The sequence below is a fragment of the Onychostoma macrolepis genome, chromosome 13, assembly GCF_012432095.1.
Source record: "Onychostoma macrolepis isolate SWU-2019 chromosome 13, ASM1243209v1, whole genome shotgun sequence".
NCBI lineage: Eukaryota > Metazoa > Chordata > Actinopteri > Cypriniformes > Cyprinidae > Onychostoma > Onychostoma macrolepis.
The window spans coordinates 16255068-16283037 of NC_081167.1; the positions used below are offsets into that span (position 1 = coordinate 16255068).

General features: G+C 39.9%; 1 protein-coding gene across 1 annotated transcript in view; it reads right to left on the reverse strand.

The window, feature by feature from the left end:
• The window catches only part of kat6b (K(lysine) acetyltransferase 6B), a 31827-nt gene extending 3857 nt beyond the window's left edge, over positions 1 to 27970 (reverse strand). The window contains exons 1-16 of the mRNA XM_058794886.1: positions 27785 to 27970; positions 23634 to 24503; positions 13087 to 13195; positions 11047 to 11162; positions 10784 to 10865; positions 9176 to 9308; positions 7774 to 8672; positions 6990 to 7111; positions 6430 to 6530; positions 6125 to 6266; positions 5572 to 5733; positions 5238 to 5331; positions 4305 to 4536; positions 2505 to 2661; positions 1054 to 1296; positions 94 to 367 (exon numbers count right to left, since the gene is read on the reverse strand). Coding sequence (XP_058650869.1) covers positions 94 to 367; positions 1054 to 1296; positions 2505 to 2661; positions 4305 to 4536; positions 5238 to 5331; positions 5572 to 5733; positions 6125 to 6266; positions 6430 to 6530; positions 6990 to 7111; positions 7774 to 8672; positions 9176 to 9308; positions 10784 to 10865; positions 11047 to 11162; positions 13087 to 13195; positions 23634 to 24254 — 3487 coding nt within the window. The 5' untranslated portion in view covers positions 24255 to 24503; positions 27785 to 27970. The remainder of the gene's footprint in view (positions 1 to 93; positions 368 to 1053; positions 1297 to 2504; positions 2662 to 4304; positions 4537 to 5237; positions 5332 to 5571; positions 5734 to 6124; positions 6267 to 6429; positions 6531 to 6989; positions 7112 to 7773; positions 8673 to 9175; positions 9309 to 10783; positions 10866 to 11046; positions 11163 to 13086; positions 13196 to 23633; positions 24504 to 27784) is intronic.

A 27970-nucleotide genomic window follows, 5' to 3' on the forward strand; every position in this document is an offset into this window, starting at 1 on the left:
CTTCAGAAACACAAAAAAAAGTTCCATGTTAATTTATCTTTCAAACATGCAAAAAAAACAGTATGTTGTAAATATTAACATGTATGGCTTTACCTTCCACATTCCCTTCTTTAGATTGATTTGAGTGATTGTCATCTTCATATCTCCTTGGTCTTCCAGGCCGACGCATGGCTAATCTCTGGCTCTTCTCCTCTTCCTCATCCTCGCTGCCACCCCTCCTGCTGGGCTGTGGCAGAGGGCTTTCTACATCAGAGTTGTCGAATGGCTCATCAAGCACCTCTGTTCTCTCCGAGATGGTCTCGGTCGTGACACTGCTGTTGATTCTTGTTCTCCTTCGCCCTCTCTTCCGTCGCAGAGTTGGAGCCCGCTAAAAAAAAACAAACAAAAAACACATTTAAGGGGGCTATTCTCTTAAACTGAGAGGTGCATATTGTATGCTTGAGAACGGAATAAATACAGGGAGATGTCAAAGACTGTTAGACTTAACAACTGTCATAGCAAGAGTTGGCCACTTTTTTGTCGAACTGTCCCTGGTGCCCTTTAATCCAAAAAGCAGAGGTTTGGAGGAGACAGATACGGTCAAGGGTGATGCTAAACATAGGGAAATGTGGCTGCGTTGTGAATGGGTTGCTTCATGATCTAAATGCAAAAGCCCATCATTTAGACCACAGTGCCTACACCACAGGCCATTCATTTGGAAAGCTTAGCCTGCCCAAAACCCCAAATGAGAGTGTTCAGAATCAAGCTGACCGCAAGTTCCTCACAACATACTCTCCCCCAGGCATTCTGGGATAGCAGTACCCCAAAGCAAATAATCTGCCGCATAACTTGGTGATACAGAACCAAGATTTCCCACACAAATCACAAAAGCAATATTACTTGATTATGGACTTAAGGACTGATGGAAATTTCTGACTAATGGATAGTTTTGCATCTTTTTCCATCCAACTAAATACGCCTCCCAAATGATGAGGAAAATTCAATGTGAACAATGATAATACACAGAACTAAAAAAAAAAAAAAATGCACATTTTTATTTATTCTGATGTTTACCTTTCGCTTGAGCCCCTGCCCAGACTGGGATTTGATTGCACTATCTTCACCATCATCATCTTCATCACTGCTGCTTTCTTCGCTCACTTCGAACTCTTTCCCAGCACTGTTGGAAAACAGTGGATCTGAGTATCTTCTGCTGAAGTTCTTGCACTTGGTTAGTGGAGGTCTTGTGCTAGTGTAGCCCATCCCTGTCGCCAAATTCCTGGTCGACGCACTACAGCTCGCACGACGGTCTCCAGCCTGTTGTGCCACAAAAACACAAACATGAGCTCGTCTGAGCCACTCTGTACAGGCTGAAGCCAAGCAGACAAATAACATCTCAGTTATCCATTTTGCCTCCGCAGCACCCCTGCAGTGCAGAGATTGTCTCTTGATTAGCCGTTGATCTCAGCAACATTTATTTTTAAGCGGCTGTGGAAGATTACATTTCATGGGACATTCAGAGGCATTAATAATACAGGGCTTTGATTTAGGTCACTCAGGAAGCTGGGTTACTGTTGAAAGTGCTTTCAGCTATCTCTGTGAACTCACCCTGAACTCCTGAAAGGCAAACGATGGGATAAATTTAGCTCACTTTTCATGCAAGCATCATCTTGTAGCTAATAATGCAGAGCCAAGGAAGGAATGAGTGACCTGCGCTCATCGTGACTGCCATGATCTGCCTATTGAATAGGTTTGAATTAAAAACATAAGCTCTGATTCTAGACTCAGCCACCAGAACAGCCTTTGATCATCTTACCAATTATGGTCGAGTTCAGCATTATGCAAAAAGAGTCAGGCTGTGTCAGAGGCCAAAAAGAAACAATAACGGGGTATTTTACAAAATCTGCTGTTTCCACTGCAATATCTGTGGCAAACGATAACAATGCATACAGAACATAGTAATTTGATGCGAGACAGATGTAATTATAAACTGGAATTCAAGTCACCCTGTGGAACGTACTGATCAAGCCTCTGTATATGCCAAGAAAACCACCTAGATGTTTCTTGTATATTTATATAAAGGTTGTTGCAGAGGGTTCACTCTCTATGAATTTAGCAACATTCTTAAGGTACAATGCATACTTCTGGGGGCTTTTTTGACATTTGAAACAATATAGGTATACCTGTGGGTGTCTAGTGAGTAGGAAGTCTTACAAGACATGTATTTGGAAAATAAGAAATCTGAGCTGCCATAGATCTTTTCTTTGTTCGTGGACATCAGAGGAAAGAATGACAGAAGCCTGATTTTATGCTAAATCAAATCTGAAAGCTCTGAATATAAAGCATTATTAAAAGTATTTGCAATGGCTCAATAATTCATTTCTGATGGAAAACTTAACAAGAAATCCTTGATAGTTTAGCTTTAAGTATTAGAGCACTCTGTACTTGGACAAATAAAAACTGTGTTCACTAAAATCAGGGGTGTTTACTCCCTGATCAAATCATGAATAGACCTTTAAGCCTACCTGTGCTATAGCACTCTTCAGCTCCCCCGGCGGGCTTCTGCAGACTGAAACCGGAGTCCAGCTCAGGCAGTCAGGATCAACCTCATGAAGCCGTGGCTTCATTCTCAGTCTATCCATGTGCAGCTCAACCAGCTGATGCCTTCGAATGATTACAAACCTAGACAAACATGTTACAAAATATTAAAAACAGAAATTGTAATTTGGTATTTATGCGCATGCAAATATAGCCATAATGTGTAGGGATGCTCCGATCAGGATTTTTGCAGCCGATAACGAGTACCGATTTCTTGTCATGGTGATCGGCCGATACCAACAGCGATTCTGATGCTTCAAGCTTTATAACATGTGTGATAATGTTACATAATCACAAAATTTATTCCTTATATAGTGAACATTTTAATGTGCCGTTAAAATGGGGTTTATGCATAACATATGCTATATTCTCTAGTATTTTTATCTAAAGCCAAAGATGCTTTATTCAACTGTGCCCTTCCTCTCTCTCTCGCCGGCACCAAGTTTAAGAGCTGCGATGACACGGTTATTCTAACAACAACAGAAACACGATGAGCAGCAAAAAATTATAGATTACTTTCATTAAAACACAGCAGAACACAACAATTCTGCAAATATAGTTATTTTTCTTTCCATCTATATTTATATCTATCTATAACTCTGAGTATTCAAACCAGATGTGACGAGACGTTTCTGATCTACATTTAGCGTTATTAATCTGTAGGCTAAGAACATTTAAATATATATATATATATATAAAATTGTTGTTAGATGGCAAGGTTGAAATTTAAACTTTGAAATGTATCTTTTCTGCTGAAGATGAGAACGTTTTGATTATCCATGTTATGCATGATAGAGAGAGGACAAAAGAACTAGAAACATTTAAACTACTGAAAGAACAGAACGGAGTAGTTTGATCACGGTTTATCCATGGGCCAGATAATAATAATAAAAAAAAATGCATTCTGATTATTTGCGGGTGGATAAAATAAATCATGCAGATATTAACAAATTTTTTAAAATACATTTTTCATCAGGCAGACGATTTAATTTGTGTGTGTTTTCACCTGATCGGGAAGTTGCAGTGACAGAAACGGTGACATTCCAGATAAAGTTTGAAAGAGGTAAAGCCTGTGTTAATGCTATTGAGTATGCTAACATGGCCAAAGAAGATATTTTAGTTTTATAAATAAATGTTCATTTAAAAGTAGCCCACGGTCAACGTATTATGTTACCGTTACCACTTACGGCTCCAACGAGGTTTTGTTCCGTCCTCCACGCTGTGACAACTCACAAAAGACTATTTTTAGCCAAGCAGCGCGAGAGCCGCTTCAGAAAGCACTGACTGCGGCCGCGATCAGCTCCGGTTCCCATAGAACGCGTTCAGTGATGCGCAGATCAGCTCTAACGTCACTGAATCTGCTGTTAAAAACTGGAATATCCATTCAATCATCATGCGAAACAAACGATAAATAACGAATTTTGCATTGTTTCTCAAAACATTTTCACACCGGCAATGACATGACTGCAGTGCCAAACCATTTATGTCCCCACACATCATGTACATCCTCACGTGTTGACAACATCAAATTGCGATTGGTACGTGAGATCGGCCAAATGTATGAGTACCGATCAAGTCATAAAATGTGATTATCGGCCGATCGATTGGAGCATCCCTAATAATGTGTCCACCCCTGGAATGTAGTAATGTTTTTAGAGATGATGCAGTGTACTGAAAGCTTGTGAGTGAATTGTCAGATTGACAGATACCACCACAGTCAAACCCACCTGCCATCCTGGAAATCAATCATGTTGAGCTGCTGAAGTGTGGTAGCAATGTCATGTGGACACATGCCCGTGGCTCGGCTCATTCCCCTGATGCTGACACTCTTATCTGGGTGGTTGTGCAGGTACTCCAGTATGACACTTTTCCAATAAGCCAAGTAGGACAGACGACCCAGATCAGATAGAGGCTTCTCTGGGGAGCCAGCCTGGCCCTCTAGCCTGGAAAGTAAGTAACCTGGAAAGAGAGGAAAAGAATGAAAGAGCAGATGAGGAAAGATTGTTTATGAGTATTGTTGTCAGATCGGGTTTGAGTGTCACTTTGACAAAACATAAAACAACTCAATCACAATTTATGAAGACATGGAGTAATGTTTACGTGCAGCTTTTTAAGGTCTTGAGGCACATTTCACAAGCTTTAATTGAATTATATTTTACATATAAACAAAGCAAGTTTTTCATCAAAGCCAAACAGTTATATATATAAGGAATTTAATGATTATGATTTTGATTCTAATGCGCGCACACACACGTATATAAATCATATGTAATTTCGATTTTAAACTGACTCATAAGGGTTATTAATTAACACATCAAGAAAATATTTGGTCTTTTTTGATTGGTTAAAGTTTGAGCTGATCTTGCACTAAGCAAAGTCAGATTTAGATTCAAGTATTTTAGTCTTTTGCATTAACACAAAGTATGCAAATGCTCTTCTGGTTCTACACAGCGAGCAAATCAAAACATTCACAAGCAAACAAATTATACCATGCACTACATTCAATTGTATATAAGGACATGCAAACCCAGTACAATGAAACAGGCAGTCTATCTATCATAACTGTCTAGTCTGAAACCGATCCTCTTTTTGCTTTCATGCAGAGCACAGAAGCATCTGTTCATGATACAAACTTCCAAACCAGTTAATGAATAACTTACTGAAATCAATGAGGAACCTCCCAAATCCTTGCCTTTGGTACTGAGGCATGATCATTATGCAGGAGACATTGTACTTCTGCTGGCAAAGCTTTTCCTATGGGAGAGAAAGATAGAGTGTGTCAGCGCACTGCCAACGCATGCAATTCACAGCACCTGCCGTTGTCCTGAACTGAACCAAACAACCACACAAAACCCTTCAAACATATTGCAGAAAAGGTTCAGATCCAAAAACGAGCACCGTACAAGAAATGCTATCTTTAGCAATCCACTAGATAACCCGCTGTTACTCTTACTCAACTGTCATAGGATTAGATATATTTAAGGATTGTAATACCTTTGAGAAGTATCCAACAAGATGACAACCTTTCTCATCATTCTGTGTTAGAACGTAGAAGAGAAAAGGCTCCACATCGTAATACAAAGTCTTGTGATCCAGAAAAAGTTTTGCAAGCAAACAAAGGTTTTGGCAGAAAATTTTGCTGATATTTCCATCAACCTGAGCAAAGAAGGCAAAATGGGAAACAATTAGAGTCAGGTAGGCCATACAAGGGCAGCTCCTGCTAGTGGAGCACCTGTGAAGTTCACAACTCATAAAAACAGTGCAATTAAAGGTCTTTAACAAACACTTTTGGAGGCCTGCTAAAATTGATGCATTTCCTGTTCACTAGACAAAAAAGATCCTTGAAGAATTGGCTTAATCTGACATGATTAATTCCAGTTCTCATGCGTGATGCTGAGATGTGTCTTTCGACAAGCTTGGCACTTCATAGCCTTTAATCTCTGGACATAACCCCCTCTTGTTTTAATTGCAAATGCAGATGATAAATTAGGATGCGGATGAAGTTGTGCATGTGCCCCTTGTGCAAGATTTAAGAGCAAGCACTGACCTCAAACACAGAGAGGTTATCCTTCCTGTAGATCTCATTAGCTGGCGGGTGAAACCACCCACATTTCTTTGAATGCCTCTGCAGAATATCTTGGCTTTTCATGTACTTTAAGCAGAACTCGCAGAGATAAAGCTTCGGTAATCTGAGGAGGTGAGCGGCAATTAATTATAACGAAGAATGTGGCATAAGTAACAAGAGCAGGGAGAAATTCTAAAATCAAATACTAGTTTACATTTGCTTAAGGGTGTATCTGGCAAACATTTTTACTGCTGTAAAAAATGTTTCTGAATTAATTTCAGACTTACCTTGAGTATTCTGGAGGGTATGGTGAGGAATACCAAGTTTGTATTTCATATTTCCCAAACTTAATCAAAGGAGGGGATTGTCCTTGATCGCCACCAGCTTTCTGTTTTTGAAATAAATCACAAGGTAGAAACAGAATTAAAACACTTAAAAGAATTATATTTTTATATTACAGCCACAATGCTAAGGTGTTTGCCAAGGGTTGTGTCCAGATGCTCTAATAAAGCTCACTTAAACCAGGCTAAACTGGTTTGCTGGTCTAAGGTGACTTATGCTGGTCTCTCAGTAAGAAAAATACCCAAAACCAGTCAAAAGACCAGACTGGGAGACCAGTTAATAGGGCAGCACAATTTTAGAAAGGGAATAACAACAATAATAAAAATAGTAAACAAAATGAAATATTACTATTGAAAATTTCCACTGTAAAATATAAAAAAAATTATTATTTTACAGTACAACTGTAAAATGACAGTAGCAATATTTAGGTCTTAATTTCTTCAAGCTTTTTATTTAACTCTTAAACCTTCTCTTCTGTTGACAATGGGTGGTTTACTTTCCACACCTTTGCGGTGATCTCCTTGATGCGTCTAAACAATTTCAGATCCTCTTCAGCCACGTGGTCATTGAGTAAAGTCATCCGTCCTTCCTGTGGTTCTCTTCTTGAGCATCTCTCGGCATTAAAGGCTGTGAGAGGTCAGAAAAAAAGGACCTTTAAAAGTCGATATTTGCAGAATATAGCACAAAAGAACTGAAAAGATGCTGACACAACAAAACCCAAAGCTAATATAAACAAGCACTAACTAACTTGGACTCGATAGCACAGCATTCAAAATCACAACTGCTAGCATGCAAATCACTACAGTCATGGAAAGAAAGGCTGATAGGAAAGGCTCATATCAACATTGCTGGCAACACACTAACCTCAAACCTCTAACCACACACCACAGTTTGTTTCTAGGCAACAGTGACCTCTAAACAAATACTCCATTTGTGCAGAGGTTGAGAGGGAACCAAACCAGGAGCAAGGGTCATTTGAAATGCAAACACTTTACATTAAAGTGCTTGTTACTAAAGGGAAAAAGCATTAATAACTTGGGTTTGAGAGGCAGGTGTGAGCAGCATGAGGACGTGAGCAGAGAGCAGAAATCTAAGGCTTTAGTGGCTTCAGAATTAATATAATAAAAAAAGATTGAAGAAAAAGGTTAAAAACAAAAATGCAGAGATGCAGTATTAGTTGAAAAACAAAAATCCATTTTATTTTGCTTCTAAAAATGAGGAAGATGAGTAAAACGGTTGAAGATGAAAAAGCCAGTCGGCCGTTTGGAGGTTCAGGCCCCTGTGCTTACCATGGTTTGGGTCTGGTTTTACTCTTCCGTCTGCCAATCTGCCCTTCCCTGGTGTGGTGTTCTCCCTCTGCGGGGAGGCCTTAAACCTAAACCTGCCTAGCAGCTTGTGCTTTCTCAAGAAGGGTGTTCGTTTGAAATGGAGCGCTGACTTAAACGGCCGGCCGCGCTTGGGCACCCATCCTGAGGCCGAACCAGACAGGGATGCTAATTTACTACCGAAACCCTTGACAGACTTCTTTCCTTGAAGCTGCAGGGACGTTTTGGGTGAGGTGGAAACTTCCTGGCTGCGGCGCGCTCGCTTGGGCGGTGCGTAGCTGGGGAGTCCCTTTTGCCGGGACTGTCCCTGAGTGGTAAAGATGTGAGACAGTCCATCAAAGAGTCCCTTCAGCTGGTTGTTGCCAGGGAGGCTACTGAGGGACGGGCCGCTAGACTGGGAGGAGGAGCTGTGGGGGGAGTGGGCGGAGGAGGGCGAGGACGACTGGGCGGGGTTCAGCGAGATGGGGCTGTGTCCTTGTGAAGGGGACGGGGTAAGGAGAACGCTAGATGGGGCGTTTAACCTCACACCTGGCGTCGTCACGCTGCCATGGCATTTCCGATAACCCCGTTTCCTCGGCCTGTGCTGTTTCGAGGAGCCCGACGCCTCACCGCGCAACCGGCGACCCAAGGGCGATGGCGTGAAAAATTTGGAAAGCCCGTCAATGAGACCTTTGGTTTTCTTGTTGATTGGGGGCAACGTAGTGAGGGTGGGTGTGGATGTGAGGGGGTCAGTGAGACTCCTGCCGTCTGTGGTGGGTATAAAGGTGCTTGATGAGGGTGGGGTACAGAAAGTGCTTATGGAACCCCTACCATGCCGTGCTTTTTCAGACAGCTCAACGGATCCCGGACCACCACTGTCAGACCTGTGAAAGCAGACGATGGTTGCATTTAGAACACGAGCCACAAATGAATGTGAATCAGTGTGCACATCTCGACTGTGACTAAGCCTGAGCCCTGATTTCACAGTTTCAACAACACGTTCCACCGTGTCTATCAGTGCTCATCAAGCCTTTAGGAAAGATGTAATCCCTCAGGTCTTGCACATTTAAAAGCTTGCTGACCCAGACTCACCCAGTCTGACTGACAGCGTTCCGACTGAGCTTTACTACACAGCCATATGTTAAAAATAGACTTGCAAAGAATGCCCCAGGCTAAAAGTACATTGTAGCAGCCATGCTAATTTTAAACCTTTTGGATGAGAGGGTATGAAACCTACATATACTCTCAAGGCAAGGTTGTGAAGGACAAAAATCAGAGTAGGCCATCAAAAAAGAGCATTTACAGTTTAGGCAACATACTGATTGTGAGACCTGTAACCTTAAGCCTGAAGCATAATGAACAAGAGAGATGAAATGAGTTATCGTACACTGTTGGATGTGCTAGATTTTTTCTTGGCCTTCCTGGCTTTGCATATCGCCTTTTGATCTGGGCCGCTGTCTTGTGTAGCAACCGTTTTCCCTCCTGCTCCTTTGGCCTGCATACTTGGCAGATCCACATTCCTGGGGGAGGTCCAGGGAAAAAAAAGAGAGAGAGAGAGAGAAAGAAAGAGTGGGGGAGACAAAAAGAAAGAAGCATTTCAAGGATGGTTCATCATGTCTGCAGCCGTGACACTTTTCAGATATGTCTTTGTAGTGCTGAGCAGAGATGACCCGCTGTGCCTTTCCCTTCATTTCCACTGTCTTTAGAAGAAAAGAAACGGAGCAGAGAAAAACAAGCTTTCTACAGGTAACATACCAACAAGGAAGCACAGAATAAATGGCTTTGAAGTTGTGTGGGGTGCTCTTTTCCTGACATGGCTTCAGCCTTCTCATCCTCTTTAGAGAGGAAAATAACAAATGAACAAATTGAATGATTAGACCTTTAGTTTATCAGATTTCGCGCAACTAATTAAAGCTAAATTTGCACTGATGTTCAGTATAGAACTGAAGCTCTCAGATATCTTGTGCAGAAATACGTGGCACTGATTCACAAGATAAGCATCACGTCCTACAACAGAGAGCAATTTCATAGTGGTGACCAAATGGAATTGCAAAAATGAATAAAGATACAGAAGCTGACAGAGGCTAAGCATTATACATTTTCTGTATTCTTGTGATCTTGACAGAATAAACAAAACTCCTGACAAACTTTATACTGAAAAAACAAGACAAACAAAGCCTCAATTCTCAGACTGGTAGACTAATTATTTGAGGCTTGATATTAGAAAAAGTGTCCAAGTCATTATATTGTTTGGCTTTCTCCATATCAGTAAAAACATCTATTGCTGAACAACAATCCACGTGAATATACTTTGCAGTCACATGAACACAAGTTTGTCATTTTGTCTGCAGTAGACTGTCACAAAGTCCCACAGGGCCATTCACACAGGAAGCGTTCTTACAGCAGAAATGCAGACAGACGTCTTTGGTCTCACTTTTCTGTTAGTGTCTCTCGCCATGATTAACCATGTTATTTTTGCTATAATTAATCACACTAATTTAATGTGTTAAATTGACACTTAACATATAAGTTTTAGTTAAAGCATTTGCATTTCACCCATAACAAAACCCAAATGAAATTTGATGGGATTTCTCATGGCAGAACGTCACATCCCTCCAGCAGTTTCAGACATTCAGCACTGAAGGCTCTTGTAAAATTAAGTGAAATGAACCTGTTCTGCTCTATTGAAACACTTTATGATGCTGCTCCCTTTTTATCTTGGCACTTACATGCCCATTTCAGACAAACTGCCATTAACTGAAAAGGACAAGCACAGTCATTTGCAAGCCAGAGGCGAAATCATTAACAACGAGAAAGAGGCTGGAAAGAGAGGGAGAGAGAGAGAGAGAGAAAGAGACAGCCACTAAATAGTTCAGGACGCAAGGTACATATCATCTTACTATTATGTAACCAGAAGCCTTCGTGTAATGGCACATTTAACGGCTTCACCTTGAGAATGGAAAAATCCACAGAGGCAAACAAAAGCCTAATGTACCTTTTGGCATTCTGGAGAGCGGTGGGTCACAACACTCCATATGGAAACCCCTGTCACAGGAGTCGCAGAAGAGCATCTCGTCCTGGATCCACACACACACACAGAAATGTGTCAGACACGCAAAAAAATAAGATGCAATCTACACAACACAAGTAAACAACATTCTGCAGTAAAAGTGTCAGAACACAAGCAGCGCTCTGACACTATAAAAGATGTCAGCAGGAACTGGGCCAAGGCCATCAGTGCATTTGAAAAGAACTTACAGCATTCTTCCCCTGAATCTGACAGGAACTGCATGTTTTGCATTCGATGCATTGCCATCGCAGGGCCTTGACATTTGCAGTCAAATCAGTGGAGAACTTCAGGCATGATGGATGGCCTTTGAGGAGAAATGTGGAATAAAACAAACAGGCTTTAGAGAGAGAGTCTCCAAACATGCTCAATTAAAAGAGCGACATTACCTAATCCTTTAACTTTGGCAGGAAACACAAAAGCCCTTGCTGAAACATTACAGGATAAATGTTAACAGAGACTTAATCAAGCGGAGAGAGAACATCAAAACGAAACAAATGAAAGATTCCCCCAACCGTGGATCAGTTAAATATTTACACGTGCCATCAACAATGCGAAAAACCATGCGTGAAGACTTTCCAAAATCAGTGTCTAAAAGCACTGTATTATCAAACACTTCTGAGAGGCTAATTAAGGATAATTTGATCTTAACGAGGCAGAAATGGTACGCGCGTACACCGTAATGGCAGTCGATCCGTTATAGTCATGTAAAAGCATGCACTCCTGTCCCTGAGGGCTGCGAACCAGCTGCGGTTTACAGTGGGAGCACATTTTCTATACTTTCATGAACACTTAATGAAAACCACCTCTGCGTTGTTAAGTCAAACTCAGCCATAAAAATGTCACCAGGAGAACAATTCCTTGTGGCATTTCAAAATCACTGTTCAAAACAAATTACGACATAAGAGCAGGTAATTTAACAGGAACATGGCAATTCTGTCTGGAGGAGGGAAAAAATAAATAAATTAGAGTAAAAGAAACAAGCAAGCGAACTTGAAGCGGGGAAAAAAAAAAAAAAAACATTTTATAAACTGCACACCTTTCAGCTTGAATCCATCTGTGATTGTGTAAAACCCTTCTGCCAATACTACTACAGAACAGAATTTTTATAGTTAAAAAACAAAATATATAAATCTGCCTTCTCCAGCCTTCAAGCATCTTTCCTGAAGATCTTTTACAACATTTCTCAAACATATAGCCCTACACAAATTATCCCAAACAAGAAAACTCTTACATATATGCTACCATCTTTCTCCCTGTCTCATCCTCTGACTGGACATTTCCTGGACCGTTTCATAGATTTACACATCATTCTCATTGCACTCCGAGTTGTGATGTACCAAAATTTGATTCACTGACAATGGTGTTTTAGGGCCAAAAAAGAAAAAGAAAGAAAAAAAAGAAACAATCTGGGCTGAAAATATAAAATCGCAAATTAAGCAGATTGAACAGAAATTTAGACATGTAAAATTATCCAGGTAAACATTTAATGCAAACACTGGCTAATGAAGATGATGCCTTGTCAGAAAGAGCGTTTATAGTTGGTGAGACACACACCACCGCTCTGATGTGAGATGAGAAGAGTGCAGAGAAATGCAGATGGACAGCAAACACTGCTGCGCATCAATCTTATACAAGACAGTGAAAGCATATTGCGGTCAAAATTAAAGTTATTTTGAGGGAATTGTGATCCTTTTTACACACAGAAAAGTTTCTATAAAAGTAGAAGCTCTGTTTTGAACAGTTATTTAAACAATATTTTTATTTGTGTTATGAAAGAAGACAACAATTGAAGGAAGTTAGTGCCCATGATAGAGAATCGACAGTTGTTACAAAAGTTTTGTTTTTCCATTCGAATTGTCCTGAATGTACTCTTCTCTTTTGGCCAAGAATTTTCATTTAGGTGCATCACCATCTCTGACAAACTTTCTTCTGGATTTGACTCACATCACACGATCATGCTATATCAACATGCTGATGATTGAAATACTGTAGCTGTACTACTGAAAAATCATTATACTAAAAAAGAATTCCTAAAAGCACCTATTCAAACAAAAATTGCTGGTTTGGTTACAGCTAAATGGTTAGTTACAAAGTTTGATTCACACTTCAACCAATAACATTCCTTGTTATAAGATAACTTGCTTTTGGCCACTTGGCACAGGCGTTCAGATGATGAACTGTCCATATATAGGCACCACTCAGGCTGAGAGTTCAAACACAGGTCTTACCGCTACTCCCACAGTCAGCACAGGACAGCAGCTCCTCTGGCGTCTTGTCTCGATTGGACTCCTTTGTGCCCAAACAGAAGCTGCATATGGGTATGGGATCAGCACGTGGCTAGAGAGAGAGGAAAAGAAAGAAAAAAAAAAAAAAGAGCATGCTTTTAATTGACGTAAATTTTTATTTGAATAACTAGCAACAAAGTGCCAACATTTCTTTAAATTCCTCTTAAATCAAAAAGAAAAGAAAAAAGTCTACATGTTTTACAAAACTAAACACTCCAATAGATGTACTCCAACTAAACCCTCAACAGCTGAAAGAGAGCAGTGGCTTAAACCATATGTACGCACACACACACACACACCAAGATTTGAAACACAGTACGACTATTATTAAACAAGGCACATGAGTGGCATAGACAATGAGTACAGATTGGAAGATAAAAGATTTGGCATGTGTTTTGATTAGCTTTGTTTGAATATCGGGTGTCAAACTAGACAGGTGGTTACAAACCCAGGGAGCCAGCTAGTTATTAAGCATGTGATTATAGAGGACAGATACCCGGTGCCAGATATAAAGTAGTTCCTGGCAGAGGAAGGGTACCAACATGAGTCAAATCAATCTCAAATTGCTCCATTAAACAAAAATGCACATCATAGGGATGTTAGATGTACCGTTACTGTAGTACCAAGTAACAATATGAAGAAAAAGATACTAGTAAGAACGATACTAGCCTTTCTGCAATATTGGTAGTACAGACTCCAATGGAATTGAGTGCTGTCTGACTGATGATGGCTGCTGATCCAAATGATCAGCTCTGTGAATTTGACATTGCAATGTAAATGCAACCTATTATATACAACCTGTTATGAAATTAATAAAATAAATTTTGCCTAAAAAATAAAAAAATTCACTTAGAAAGACTACTTAACTTAGACTATTCAAAAGTTTAAAGTCAGTAGGATTAAAAAATAAAAATAAAATTAACACCTTTAATCAGCAATGATAAAGCTGATCAAAAGTCACATGTAGAAACTTATAATACTGTAAAGCAACTATTTTGAATAAATAATGTTCTTCTGAACCTCTTGAAAAAAAAAGATCCTAGTTTCCACAAAAATATTAAGCAGCACAATTTTTTTTTAAATTAATTAATTACTTTTAAACACTGATAAGAAATATTTCTTGAGCACCAAATCAGTATATTATGATTTCTGAAGGATCATGTAACACTGAAGACTAGAGTAATGACACTCGGTCACTCACTGTCCGGGACCGCAATTGTTATTTGAAAAGTTTAACTTTAACGGACGAAACCAGATTGGCCGACCTGCACACGCTTCAACTAAAAGGATGGACGATCTGACAGGATTACCTCCAGTTCAGTGACTCACATCTAACATGTATAGTTAAGACAAACTCACCTTGTATCTAGTCATGAAGATGTGTATATATTTCAATTTCAGCAGGCAACTGTTTTTACAGCTACATTATTATTCCAGCCACAATTAATCACAACAATGTATATACAATTACAAATGATTAAGCCTATAAATCGTCAGTTGGTTGTTTTACACCCGCATCCATACATTATTTCAAACACGAGATAGTAGTGAGATGCATAAGAAATCTTTAGACGAGCCCATAACAAAATATAATACTTTATTGAACCTTTTCTGATAAGAAGTGTGCGCTGCAAACGCAATGATTTTTGACGATTGTTTCTGTCCAGTCCGCTCGTTTTATTGCGTTTAACCACAGCCGTCATCGGTTTTTTGTCTGGTAGTGGCAGCAGGTATGCGTTAATTTCAAATTGGAGCCTCTAGTCTACTACATCGATTCTGGCACCCAACATCACAACAAGATGATATTTTAAGCTCCTTATGTAGCCGAATCTGCGCTGCTTTGAATTGGCCGCCTCCAGTTTTCCCTTTGTTTTGCCTCCAGCTAGCGCTGTGACGTAATCGTGACGTAGACCCTAAAAGGGTCTATATTTGTAGCAATAGCCAAAAATACATTTATATGGGTCAAAATTATCTATTTTTTTTAAATGCCAAAAATCATTATGATATTAAGTAAACATCATGTTCCATGAAGATATTTTGTAAATTTCCTACCATAAATATCAAAACTTAATTTTTGATTAGTAATATGCATTGCTAAGAACTTCATTTGGACAATTTTAAAGGCGATTTTCTCAGTATTTTGACTTTTTTGCACCCTCAGAATCCAGATTTTCAAATAGTTGTATCTTGGCCAAATATTGTCCTATCCTAACAAACCATATATCAAAGGAAAGCTTATTTATTCAGCTTTCAGATAACTTTCAGCTTTCAGGGTCACATATATGTTGTTATTGTAACATACTAGCACTGAACAGTGTGGAGTGTTCAGGTATCCAAGATCTCTGGAGATCAGATGCAAACCTAGATGCAGAACCCATGAGACGTGATACCACAAACAACAGGAAATTAAATCAAAATGTCTCCTTTGAATTTAGGAGACGTGCTGCATTTGACTACTGTAAAGATTAAATTCTTGTGTAAAAGCCTTCTAAAAGGCAGCAGCCAAAACAACACACATACATGCAATAAATCTGGTACTACTGATGAAGGATAAAGGATGCCCAGCAGGATGTGTGTGCACGTCACACACACACACACACACACACACAGCCTTGCCGTATCACAGAGCGCTGTGATACACAACGCTGAGCCTGTGTAAATATTGGCAATGGGATGTTATACAACTGCGAGAGGTGTAGCCAGTGCCCTCTGAACGAGGGCAACGCAAGGTGCTGATGCCAAAAGAAGATTAGAGGGAACCGAACAGGCTCAGCGAATAGCTCTCGAGATAAGACTGTATCTTTCCTCCCACGAAAGCCTGTGGCATGCAGGACTCGTGTAGTGGAGATCAGAAAAAAGGTTACATGGAATCTGACGGGAAAGTCTGCCACCACACCCTCACGTCTCCAAACAGTTGCGTCTAAATCTCCGCACGGGATGCGTAAGCCCATTCAAGCCCGAGTCCTTAGATTCAGCATCAGACACTCACAAAAACACACCAGTCTCCTGAGAAGAGGAACCGGTAGAACTTGAGAGTAAACAAGCAAGCAATTCGGCTCAATTCTCTCCCAAAAGGCTTGTCAGCAAGAGACAGAGCGTTCTGTTGGGGGATGGTGTATATTAGATGCAGATGGGGCATTAGAAGATGGAGTAAAACTACATCTAGTGGGTATGTTCTCTGTACCATCTCAAGAGAGCCACTCAGGCTGAGCTCCCGCTGTGCCGTGTTGATAAATATTGAGTGTCTGTTCTGGTGAGAAACCTGTTGAGAGTAATGCCAGACTAATTGTTTTATGCAACAGGCAATCAATCCCTAGCCTATTAATCATTTTGGCAGACCATCAATTTGCAGATGGGTTATTAATAAACATTGCAAGTTTTCATTTAAGTGCCAATTGAAAGGCTCCAATCGATGGCCCCTGAATGATACGCACAGCTCTTCATACAAATGACGAGTTGGTTAGTGCTCAGAAATAAATGTGCGCTCATTGCTTATAAAGGGCTTCTCTCCCCGAGGGCAACGTAATCACGATACACAACAAAAATCCCACCATGCACATAATGCTTGACCTCAATTGCCTCCAAACAATACATCTGTATTCACGCACAGGAGGGGAAAAGCACAGGCACCACCGTCTCATATAAATACAAATAAACCCTCTACTGCAGCTCTACACACCACATCATTCAATAACATTAGCGCTAAATTGATTTCAATGGCAGAATTCCAGTGCCTCTCATTGGATTTCAGCAGCACATGAAACACTCGCATTTACTTCACATGCATAGTGTGTTCATGTGCACAAAGATAAAAAAAATAAAAATAAAAAAAGCATGGCTACTTGAAAGCCTGGCATGCTTGACACAGAGTTAGATATGATCTGAACGTAAGCTACTTCATATGTAGGAAAAACAAAACAAAAATGAACACGCAGGCAGATTCTCAAAAGATTTCTTAGCTCTCAAGACATAAATATATGATGTGAACGTCTGTATGTGTAGCCAAACTGTCATTACGGAGGTGATAAGCACTATTTAAGTGTCATGTAAATCCTGCTAGAATCCAAACCGTTTTCCCATCCTAGAAGGACCATCATGTTCTCTCCCCAATGCAATTTACATAGCTCAAATTTACACCAAACCTTCAGTATAAATTTAACATCTCTGAGAGTTGCAATCATAAATACATGGGCATTTACTGTTAACTTAATGGAAATCCGGAACCACCACAAACATTTAGGCCTAAAATTAAAATTAGTACATTAATATGGGGTTCTCAATGGCCTGTCACTCTAATTTTTACTTAAAGGGACAGTTTCAACAAAAAATGAAAATTCTGTAATTTTAATCACCCTTATATCATTCCAAACCTGTATAACTTTCTTCTGCAGAGCATGAATATATTAAAGTTTGTTTTTGTCAATATAATAGTCTAATGCTGTTTTTTGTCAACAGGGTCTAATGCTGTTTGGTTCCCAAAATATCTCTTCTGTTCCACAGAAGAAAGTCAGTAATACAAGTTTGGAGTGATAGTAAGGTAAGTAAAAGATGATTGCATTAACCACCGCCAATCATGAGCATTTAGGATTAAGTTTAGAACAGCACACTCCTTTTACTATTGCTGAAGTGTTTAGTATGTACCTACATTTTCATATAGGGGTCTTGCTAAATTGGCTAAAACATGCACAGAGTTACTGAAGAGAATACAAAAGTGCATAATGCACCGTAATTGACTAGACCTTCCATTTCCAGTGTGCTGGATTAACCAGAAGTTATGTCAGTCACAATTTTTAACCTCTTTCCTGATTCATTTAATGATTGATGAGATTGTAAGACATGACAATGTCGCAAGCTACGGTTTCAAATATGTACTATGGAATATCACCTCCTAGTATTTTTTTTAAAAGCAAGCAGCATATAGTTTATACTGTGCAGTAAATCTTAGTATTCCTTTCCAATCCTAGCCATGGTTACATATTTGACTGAATGTACACAAACCTAGCAACAAACCTCGTGTCTACTTGCTCATAAATTACACTAGGACACATTCTCAGGTCAGTGAGAACAAATGTGTGCTGGCTGGTGACTACACCCTGCTGACATATTGTGACAAATATGTGATCTGGAATGTTTGCAAAAGGAACATTCCACAGATGACAGCATTCCCATCTAAAACGGGCAATAATAGTGTTGTTACTCCCAGATGGGTCTATTTCGCTGAGGGACACGAGTCCTTTTACCTGAAGCACTCAGCTCATTAATTAACAATATCCTTCTATTTAAGGCAAAATAGCAAAGCAACACCACAAACATGCATTTGTCAGTTGTTTTGTCCACTAAGTGGAGCTAGCGCGCATCCACACCAGGCTGATGACAGAACGTTCTGTGCCATGTTTGGCTCTGAATTAAAGGCCAGTGAATCCTGACTGCAGCGGCTGCACTGGGAACAAGCAAGTGCTACAGGTGCAAGAGTACAAAACAAGCTACAAAACGTGGTTGTGATGACCACAGGGGCACCTACATATCTTTATTTCAACAATGCAGAAGTGAAATGCTTAGAGGAAGAACACGAGGTTCTCACTGATGTTTTCAATTGACGTTTCCAAAAAAGAAAAGAAAGTTTTTCCATTGTGTCGTGCACAAATGCAAATCAACTAAATTCAACTATTCTAACCAGTCTCAGGTCTAACATTTGTTTAGAATTTAGCCCCATGCCACCTACAATGGCAATATCAATAGCGAGACACGTGAAAAATAAAAAGTAAATAAATAAATAAAATACTTAGCATAATAAATAAACAATTCACACACAAGTTTTTTTTAAAGTTTTAATTAAAAAAAAAAAAAAGTCTAAAACTCACTTTATTATACTGTAGACTAAAGAGACAACCAAATGAAACTACAGTGTGAATGAATTTATGAAATGAATTAGCTTACAAACCAATGTACAATAGATAAATCATTGGCTTGCCATTGCGTTGTACATTTTAAATAAATCCTTCAACGTGTTATCCAAGAGGCCTTTAATGTGTGTTGAAGTTGTAAATACCTTGCAAGTGTAGTGCATTGCTTAAACATCAATACATATGGTTTTATAAATAACGTCAGAATATGCACAAAACTAAACAGTGGAATAAGTGTAAATGATTAACAATTACACATCCGCGTCCTAGTAGTTTCATAAAAACACTGTAAGAGGAACAGGTAATCACTCTTTGGTGTAGATGAAAGTGAACAGTATCTCCATCCATCCACCACTGTTTCTACTACTCCAGAAAAGCTAAGTATGCATACTTCGGCATGAGGTAAAATGTTGTGAAAAACATACACAGTGTTTCTTACAGGTATAAAGGATTGCATGCTAATTAATCAAAACACTAGCTAAACTAGTTGGACAATTTATCGGCTCGTTGTTGGGCAATTAGTCAACCTCTGGAAACATATCTAAACTCTGCTTTTCTGCTTTGACTTGCATTGAATTGCATGAATTCAAAGACAAACCGCAATATAGGTTGCGTCACATAAAAGCATCTGCCAAATACATAACTAACATTTAACGCTATGTGAGCCATCAGTAAAGCACAGTAATGATGATCAGTAAAAATCACTTAAAGCAAAGTAAACATGGGCTTCATCCCACATTAAACGTGACTGCTGCGCCTCTTATCTACATAAGCTTCCTGAGATCTCACCTTGGATAGCCACAAGTAGAGGCATATCACTTTTGAATGGCGGCGTCCATGCGGTTATGCCTTGCCCTCATCCCATAACCAGACACTGACAGTAATTGACACGTAAATTGTGTGTCTCTTGGCTCGGTTTGTGTGATCCAATGCAGTGACATGCATATCAGCATCATCTTTCAAGTGGTTTGAGACCAAATAAAGCCAGAGAGAGAGAAGTACAGTTTTATTTAAGCCTGACGACGTCTCATGCTTCAGTGTGAAAGAGGAATGTAGGGCAGATCTGTTCTAATGCTGACCCGTGACTCGTCCCATTACATTTTCCAACAGCTCTATTAGCTCATCCAGGCCTCTAAAGCCCAGGAACTTAACGAGGATGGCAGGGCTATTACATTACCATTACTTCATTCAGGTCAGTCTGCCTGAGGAACAGCAACATGGCACACGCTCAGGTATCTGAGACTCAGGTTAGCAAAGTGACAATTACTCCAGCACTAATTAAGCCATCTCCACTTCAGGCTGTGTCTGACCCTTACTAATTATGCATATATGTGGTGGCAGTGGCTTAAAGCTTAGGGACTTGAGTTGTTAACAGAAAAGCAAACAGGTTCAATGGCAACAAAAATTGATCCAGGAGCTCTAGTGTTACAGAGATCTCAATCTTGCCCTATCAATAGTGACTTTGAGGAAACCACTAAACCCAAAGAGAAAGTACACATCTGTACTACTGGCCTGCTTAGGCCAGCAAAAACAATTTTTGTGTTAACTTCTTGTCTTAGTCCAACTAGGGCCTTAATATGCATCTCAAGAAACATTAGCGAGTATGAGTTTCTTCACATAAGCCGCAGGCTCTTTGAGACTGCTGTGCAAACAATAATGCTGATTGAACAGTTAAAAATATACCAGATAAATGGAAAGAAAGTGGTGCTGCTTTGAAAGGAGCATTTAGCAGAAGTTACAGAGGATGGAGATGACATCGACAAACTTCACACCGAGCTGAACAAACAGTCGCACACAGAAGAACAGTAATACATTTCACCTATGTGGGTTAGCTGACTTACTCAAGCATATCAAGTCATTTTCCAACTGCAAGTTCACACTAGAGCAGTTTTTTCTTTGCATTTTTGGTCTTCAGGACTCCTACAAATGCATCAGTAAACCCTATGTACACTATCAGAGATGTACAGCTTTATACAAATGCAGAGCAACTTAATACAGTGACTGCCAGTGGGTGTGAAGACAGTGGAACGACATTCATAACCATTACTAGCAAAACCACAACTAAGAACACCAACTTGTGACCAAGCAGTGGCAAAATGAAGCCTTTGGTGATGCACCTAATAGAAACCAATCAAATGTTTTAGTTCATTGCAAATCTGTATTGAGTTACATGTACACAAATAATGAATCACTATTAATTATATTCATCTATTAACAGACTTTGATCAAATCAAAACTGAAACGTTTACAAGACCACGGTTAGGAACCAACCAACTGGACTATTTGATTAATCCTAAATTATTCATGTACTTTTGGTTGCAACTAAACTTAAGGCAAAATTCTGCGGTTTCTTAGGGAGACTAAAGTAAAATGCATTGCTAAGACCATAATGAAATTTCTAGAAAGTGAGCAAACTGCATCAGCCACAGCTGGTAAACAGCGGTCTAGTACTGTTTCAACACCATTACTGAACAACAGATGTAATCAGCATAGCTTTAACAGACCTTCATTGAATTACTATCTTTTAAACTAAGCAAGAGTTTCAAGAACGTCAAAAAGAGAGGCCAGCCATGAGATCTAATACACCTTCAACGCAAAATCTAATCCTGCCAGCTAATGGGACAAAAGAAAGCCGGATTTGGCCCTCTCTTTTCTCATAATTTAACCCCTCGCAGAATATGATAAAGAGGCCTGGAGCAGCTGCAGACTGACCAGTCCCCAAGCACACAATTAACAACAAAAGAGCCCTTTTAACGCATTGAGCTAATCAGCAGCCAGCCCACCACTGCAGTCCCCCTGAACCATCTGCAAGACGGCAGACCGTCTCCGTGATTGTGAAAAAAAAGACTGGCACCATGCTATCATGTCCTAGGGTCAATGAAGCACATTGCTTAGCAACAGTCAAGCCCCCATGCATGGAAACCAAAAGCTTTAGCTTTCAAAGAGCAACTCAATAAAGAGTGGACAAGGGAATGTGCTCCAAGATTTGATTACCAAATGGCCTCTGATTGTTCGCTGACCACTGTAGGAAAAGAGAGCATTAAGAGCCACCTAGCTTGGACCTTAAGTGACCAGCAAGTGACAAACAATGAAACACTTTTACATTTTTGTTGGTCTATAGACTATAGCTACATTGTGCCTAAACTATGTGAGATGATAGAGAGATAAAGAGCTATATGTAGTCCAAACTGAACAAATGCTATATATGAAGTCTGGAAATGCCAGTCTGCAATATCACGACTGGTGTAGGAATAATTTGAAGGTATTATAAAAAGACTGCATCTTTTTAAACAAATGTTTAGAGGGAAAGGCCAGACAAGGTTGAGTCCCAGTTGAAAGCAACCAAAAGCACAGAACACCAGAGGAGGGGAATCTATAATAATCCTAATAATCCCTGTAATAATAATTAGGTTATAACGGGTTGCGAACATTCCCTAACCAAATTTGCCTAGTATAATGTAGGGATCTCCATCATTAAGCTTGAACGTCAAGTCAAAATAAACCCATTTACTTTAATACACAATCACAGTCTTTTTAAATGATTAATCAGTGCACATTATTCCAAGAAAAAAAAAAAAAAAAGCTTTATTTTAGAAATATTTCATCACTTTTCAGCTGACGTCACAAAAACTCTCTTACTTCAGGTCAACCCATCTCCTCCAACCAGCTTCATTCAGGCACATTTCACAATCCAAACAATTTCTAAATGATACATTTAGTTCACAGCCTACATTTTCACTCATTAAATACACTTAAAATGTTTTACATTACAGATGTAGAATGGCTTGCAAATGCTGTTTCATGTTGACTTAAGATTTTTAAATATGGAAATCGCACCAGCGAGGACTGGATGATGAAGCTTCAGGACAACAAACACAGTAACTCAAAAACAATTCCTTAGTTCAATAACACACAGCTACTCCAACATCTGTAGCGTATCATGCCCTCATTTAGAAAGCTATCTTGGAGCAAACCAAAGATGATTTAGGAATAAAAACATGGTCTACTCATTTTTCACACAACATTTTAAAAATCACACAATGTTAAAATTGAAGCCAAGCTCACTCATGTGGATGACAAAGCGGTTTGGGGCCCAATGGTGAAGAAACCCTTTACCTAAACACTGAGTTAAGCTATGGTTTCAAGATATTTCAACTATTTTGAATGACAAAGCCACTTTTGTATAGTTAAGCCCTGAAAAGCTACAAACACTGGACTTAATCTACTGACTTCCTGGATGTTACAACCTCTAAATGACACTGGTGACTCTGGTACGCATGTCAACATATGAGTATTTCTGGAAGGAGTATTTCTGTTCCTGACACTTCTTGTGTACACTAGATTTTGAAACTCTGCTGAGGTCTCAAAACAACAGGGCACGCTAACAAGCTAAACCGTCTACATGAAAACGCCACAAATCTGCTTGGTACTGAATGAAGAGGTACCCACAGGACTAAGTTCCCAAGGTCATTCATAGCTAAAACCTTGGCTTTAAATAAGTTTACATTTGCAGGAACAAAAAAGTTTTTATATTCACAGCTTTTCAGAGAAGCACACAGAGCCTGATACAAAAAGTTCTAGACGTACCTGGTCTCTCTCATGAGGGAGTAGTGTCACAGGAGGGAGGTCGACACCAAAGACTCCCACGCTCCTGAAGCAAGCTTTGCCTCCCAGTCCACCACTGTTCATCCTGTAGAGCGGCCCATCCTTGAGCAGCCGCCCGTTGTTAACTGCCCGCTTAGCAGCTAGCCTCAGCCTCTGCTGAAACCTGGGGTTCGCCACAACATTCACCAGGTCGCTCTGGCTTCTAAGGAATCTCTCGATGTTCCTTAGAGAGGAGCCAGCTGGGACGCCCAGACCTTCGATAGCCCTCCTAAGGATTTTATTCCAATCCACATGACGCAGATCTCCAGCAGGTATCACAGATCCAAGCGAGACCGGGCCAGAGCCTCCCAGCTTGAAAGGCCCAATCCTTCCCGGGTTATCCGGGTCTTTGTATGAAGCGCACCCTTTGCTGGTAACCTTAAGGATGGATCCATCCTTCACAGAGAGCTCCAGCTGCTGGAGTACGACGCCCTTGTCTAGTCCATGTGAGGTTGAGACGGCATGGCAAATCCGCTCCTCCGAAGGCCGCTGCTTCTGCCTTTTGATCTTCTGGATAGCCTCAAGAATCCACTCTGTGTACAGGGGATTGGCCAGTTTCACCATGGTGAAATAAGTTGTTTCATTAAGGTGTGATCCATGAATACATTCCTTTTCTTTTAAGAGCGAACAATACGCATCCACAAACAAAAGCCAGCCATTAGTACATTATGCCGAGCAGGATATGGGACTGATGTAACTCCTCAAAGATCAGACTGGCTATTCATTTCTTTTCCCCTTTGTCAGAAAGAAAAAAAATCCCTTGTGGTAAATCCAAAGTCAGAGGACTTGCCGAAAAATCCTTTCGTGTTACACCTGTGGGTGTGAAGGGGAGAAAAACAGAAAATACATGTTACTTTGCAACAAAACAAACACTCTCTCCAGAGCTAGTTACATGGGCATGGCACCCTGATCCAGGGGGTTAGGCTAACCAACACTACCACTCGTTTACATTACTCATACTTCAACATTAGTCATGCTATTTTACACAAGTACAATGTAAAATAGGTTTAAACAAAGTGAGAGTTTTCAAAAAATTGTAAAAAACAAACAAACATTATTATATAAACTAACCCTATGTATATATGCACGCATGCGTGTGTATACACATGCACACAAAATAATTTATCTATATATTACATATCTATATATCTGCATGTATGTGTGTGTGTGCGTGTACATACAAAATCGTTTATCTATATACTATTACTATACATCTGATATAGATATGCATGTAGGATATATTTACATGTGTATAATTAATTTGGCTTAGTTAAACAATACAGTGCCCTTTATTTTTTATATAAATATATATAAAAAAAATAAAGGGCACTGTATTGTTTAACTAAGCCAAATTAGTCATACACACATGTAAATATATAGCCTTTATTTATTACCAGCCATTACAAATAGAACATGTGACTTCAGGTGTTAGGTGCACACATTCCATAAAAGGAAGAAAAAAAATAAATAATCACCAGTCCAAACCAGACAGACCAGTATAACCATGAGATTAAGATGAACATGTTAATTCACATTTGGATAAAATGCGAGCCACTTTATGAGTAGCTGGTACTCAAAACCTGCCTGCCTACCTACCTAGACAGTAAAAATGCTACACGTGTTTATGGTGCCCATATATGCAGTCTAGCTAGGGAGCTCAAAATATTGAGACACTCATTCACTCCAAAACAACGCAACAATATATTTTTGTATATATATATTTTTTACATTTTGCTAGAAGCTAAAACACAGCACAGCATGGATATCATAACATTTTATTAAGCTCATTGATTTATGATGGTGTAAAAACCCAAACAGCACAAGCAGGGGAAGAACAGTGCAGCAAGCAGCCAGCAGGTGACATGCAGTGAACAATTTCTCAAGAATTCCTCCGCTCGCCAACAGCAGCCGTGTAAACTCAACCACAACTTATCTGCCATAATATTGTTATATAAAAAGCCTCGCACACATACCGAGGGGAACACTTGACCCATTCCTCTGAGACATTAGATACGGCCTAAAAAGATCCAAGAAAAGCTACGTTACGGTAAATAACTGAACGGTGCAACTTGGTTAGCCAGCAAAATAACCACTAAATAACTCGAGTTAAACTGGGGAGGCATGACAGCACATACAGTGTTAGCAGCACATATAAAACAAGACAACCGATGATAAAACAAAGTCTTATCAACTGACACTCACTCGTTGTGGATGTTGAACTCAAACTTAAAAACACAACATAAAGCGTCGTTTAAGATTTGACACTTCTTTCATCGATTTTAAATCTGGTCTACACTCTTCCAGCTTCGGTCACAAACTACGACTTGGCCGTGACATTTCACATTAAGAGTCTAGCAACATCATCTCAAATGTTGACAGCTAAAACAAAACACAGTATCACAAACGCGTACTGGCATTCTTACTTCAGGTCGAGTCCTCTGATTAAAGCCGAGATAGTGAGCTAAAGTCAGGCGAATCTCAAACGCATTCGGCTTCTTATCTCCAGCATCGGCTTTCTAAACAGCCCCGGAGCTCAAGTCTAGCACGCTAAGCTAAAGCAGGCTAAATTAGGTTATGCTTTATGACTACTTCCGACAGATGACTATCTATAATTTATGATGACAAAGTCAACACGTCAATTAACCTACGGTCTCGCAAACCTCGTTTTCTGGACGCTTTAACACGGTGGACAGGTCAGGTGACTTCGCCGCTTTGCCCGGTCGCGTTACTAAACAGACGCCATTTTGTTACAATGTTGTAGTTTACATGAATCCGACATGACACTGATTACAACCCAATGGAGTCTCATTAAACCTTACCTTCACAAAGACGGTCCCGCCCAAGAAACTTTAATATTGGTTAGAAAGGGCAAATACTTATCCCTGGTTTGATAACCAAAGTGTCAATCACAAGAAAACAGTTCGGCCTCTCGAGGAATCGGTTGGCTTCATAATCTGTCAATAATCACTTGACCCGCCTCTTAAAGGGATAGTTCAACACCGCTGAACATTCTGTCATCATTTACTCGCTCTCATGTTTTTCCAAACCTCTATGACTTTTTTTCTTCTTCCGTGGAGCACAAAATGAGACATTAAACAGAAAGTGAGGAACTGACAGCCTCAATCATTATTTACCTTCAGTGTTTTTTAACGCATACAATAAAAGTGACAAGTAACAAGGCTGTCATTCTTCATATCATATGATTTGTAGTCATATGGGATTATTACAACGCGAGGAGAAGTAAATGACAATATTTTTATTTTTAGACAAAACTATCCCTTTAAGGTGTCAACTGCTCTTTAGTCCATACTGCGTATGGAATGCGATGCCTGCTATTCTATCCGCATTAGAAGTACAGTCAACAGGGATATTTTATCATCATGTAATATGAGTTTAAAACTACTTGATGGCTCTTTGATGTAAGATCAGCCGAAACTCGCTCTACACCTTTAAGAAGGCTCCCCCTTATGAGCATCGCACAACACTGCAATATGAGGAGATCGACCTAGTCACACTTTTTGGAGAATAATGTAATGGTGAATAATTAGTCCAAGTGCTCGAGTTATCCCTGGCATTCCCCGTGCTGTGTGCACTGTAATCTAATATTATAATTAGTTTGCACTTTACAAAAGACACGGGAGGCCACGAACTATCGAGCGCGCATACATCCTCACGAAGGTAGTAGTGTGCACGCAAACAGACAACATTTATAAATCCTGCCAATGCTTAAACGGACGATGGCATATCATTTCTCCCGTTATTCCGAAACGGTAAAAAGCAGCGATGATGACTGCCGTTTGTTTACGCGCTTCTGTCTAAAGCATGAAAACTGCACTCATATTTCAAGATCAAGCAACCGAGAACAGATAGCATCTGGAAAATTCCATTTATGCGGGTCAAGCAGTAGCTTGCGATACTTGCGGGGTTCGGGTAACCCAATAACCTTAATAGCCCGAATTCATTTCTCCGCTCGCGTCAAGTTACATCACTCACGACAACTTAAACTTGAACGATTAAAACATGCCACCGATAACGAGCCACTCAAGACACCGCCGAGATAAATGCCCGACAACGCTGGCAAAGCGAACATTTACCTTTAAGTTCCTCGCGCGATCTCTCCACGCTCCTCGTATAAGCAATAAAACACGCTTATTTGCGAAGCTGATGATAAATGCGTAAAGTAGCCTGATAAATCCAATGGGGTCCTGTGTTTGATTCGGAAGATGAACGCACGCGTAGGCAGAGGGAACCTGATAACAACTAATTGAAAGGTTAATCTA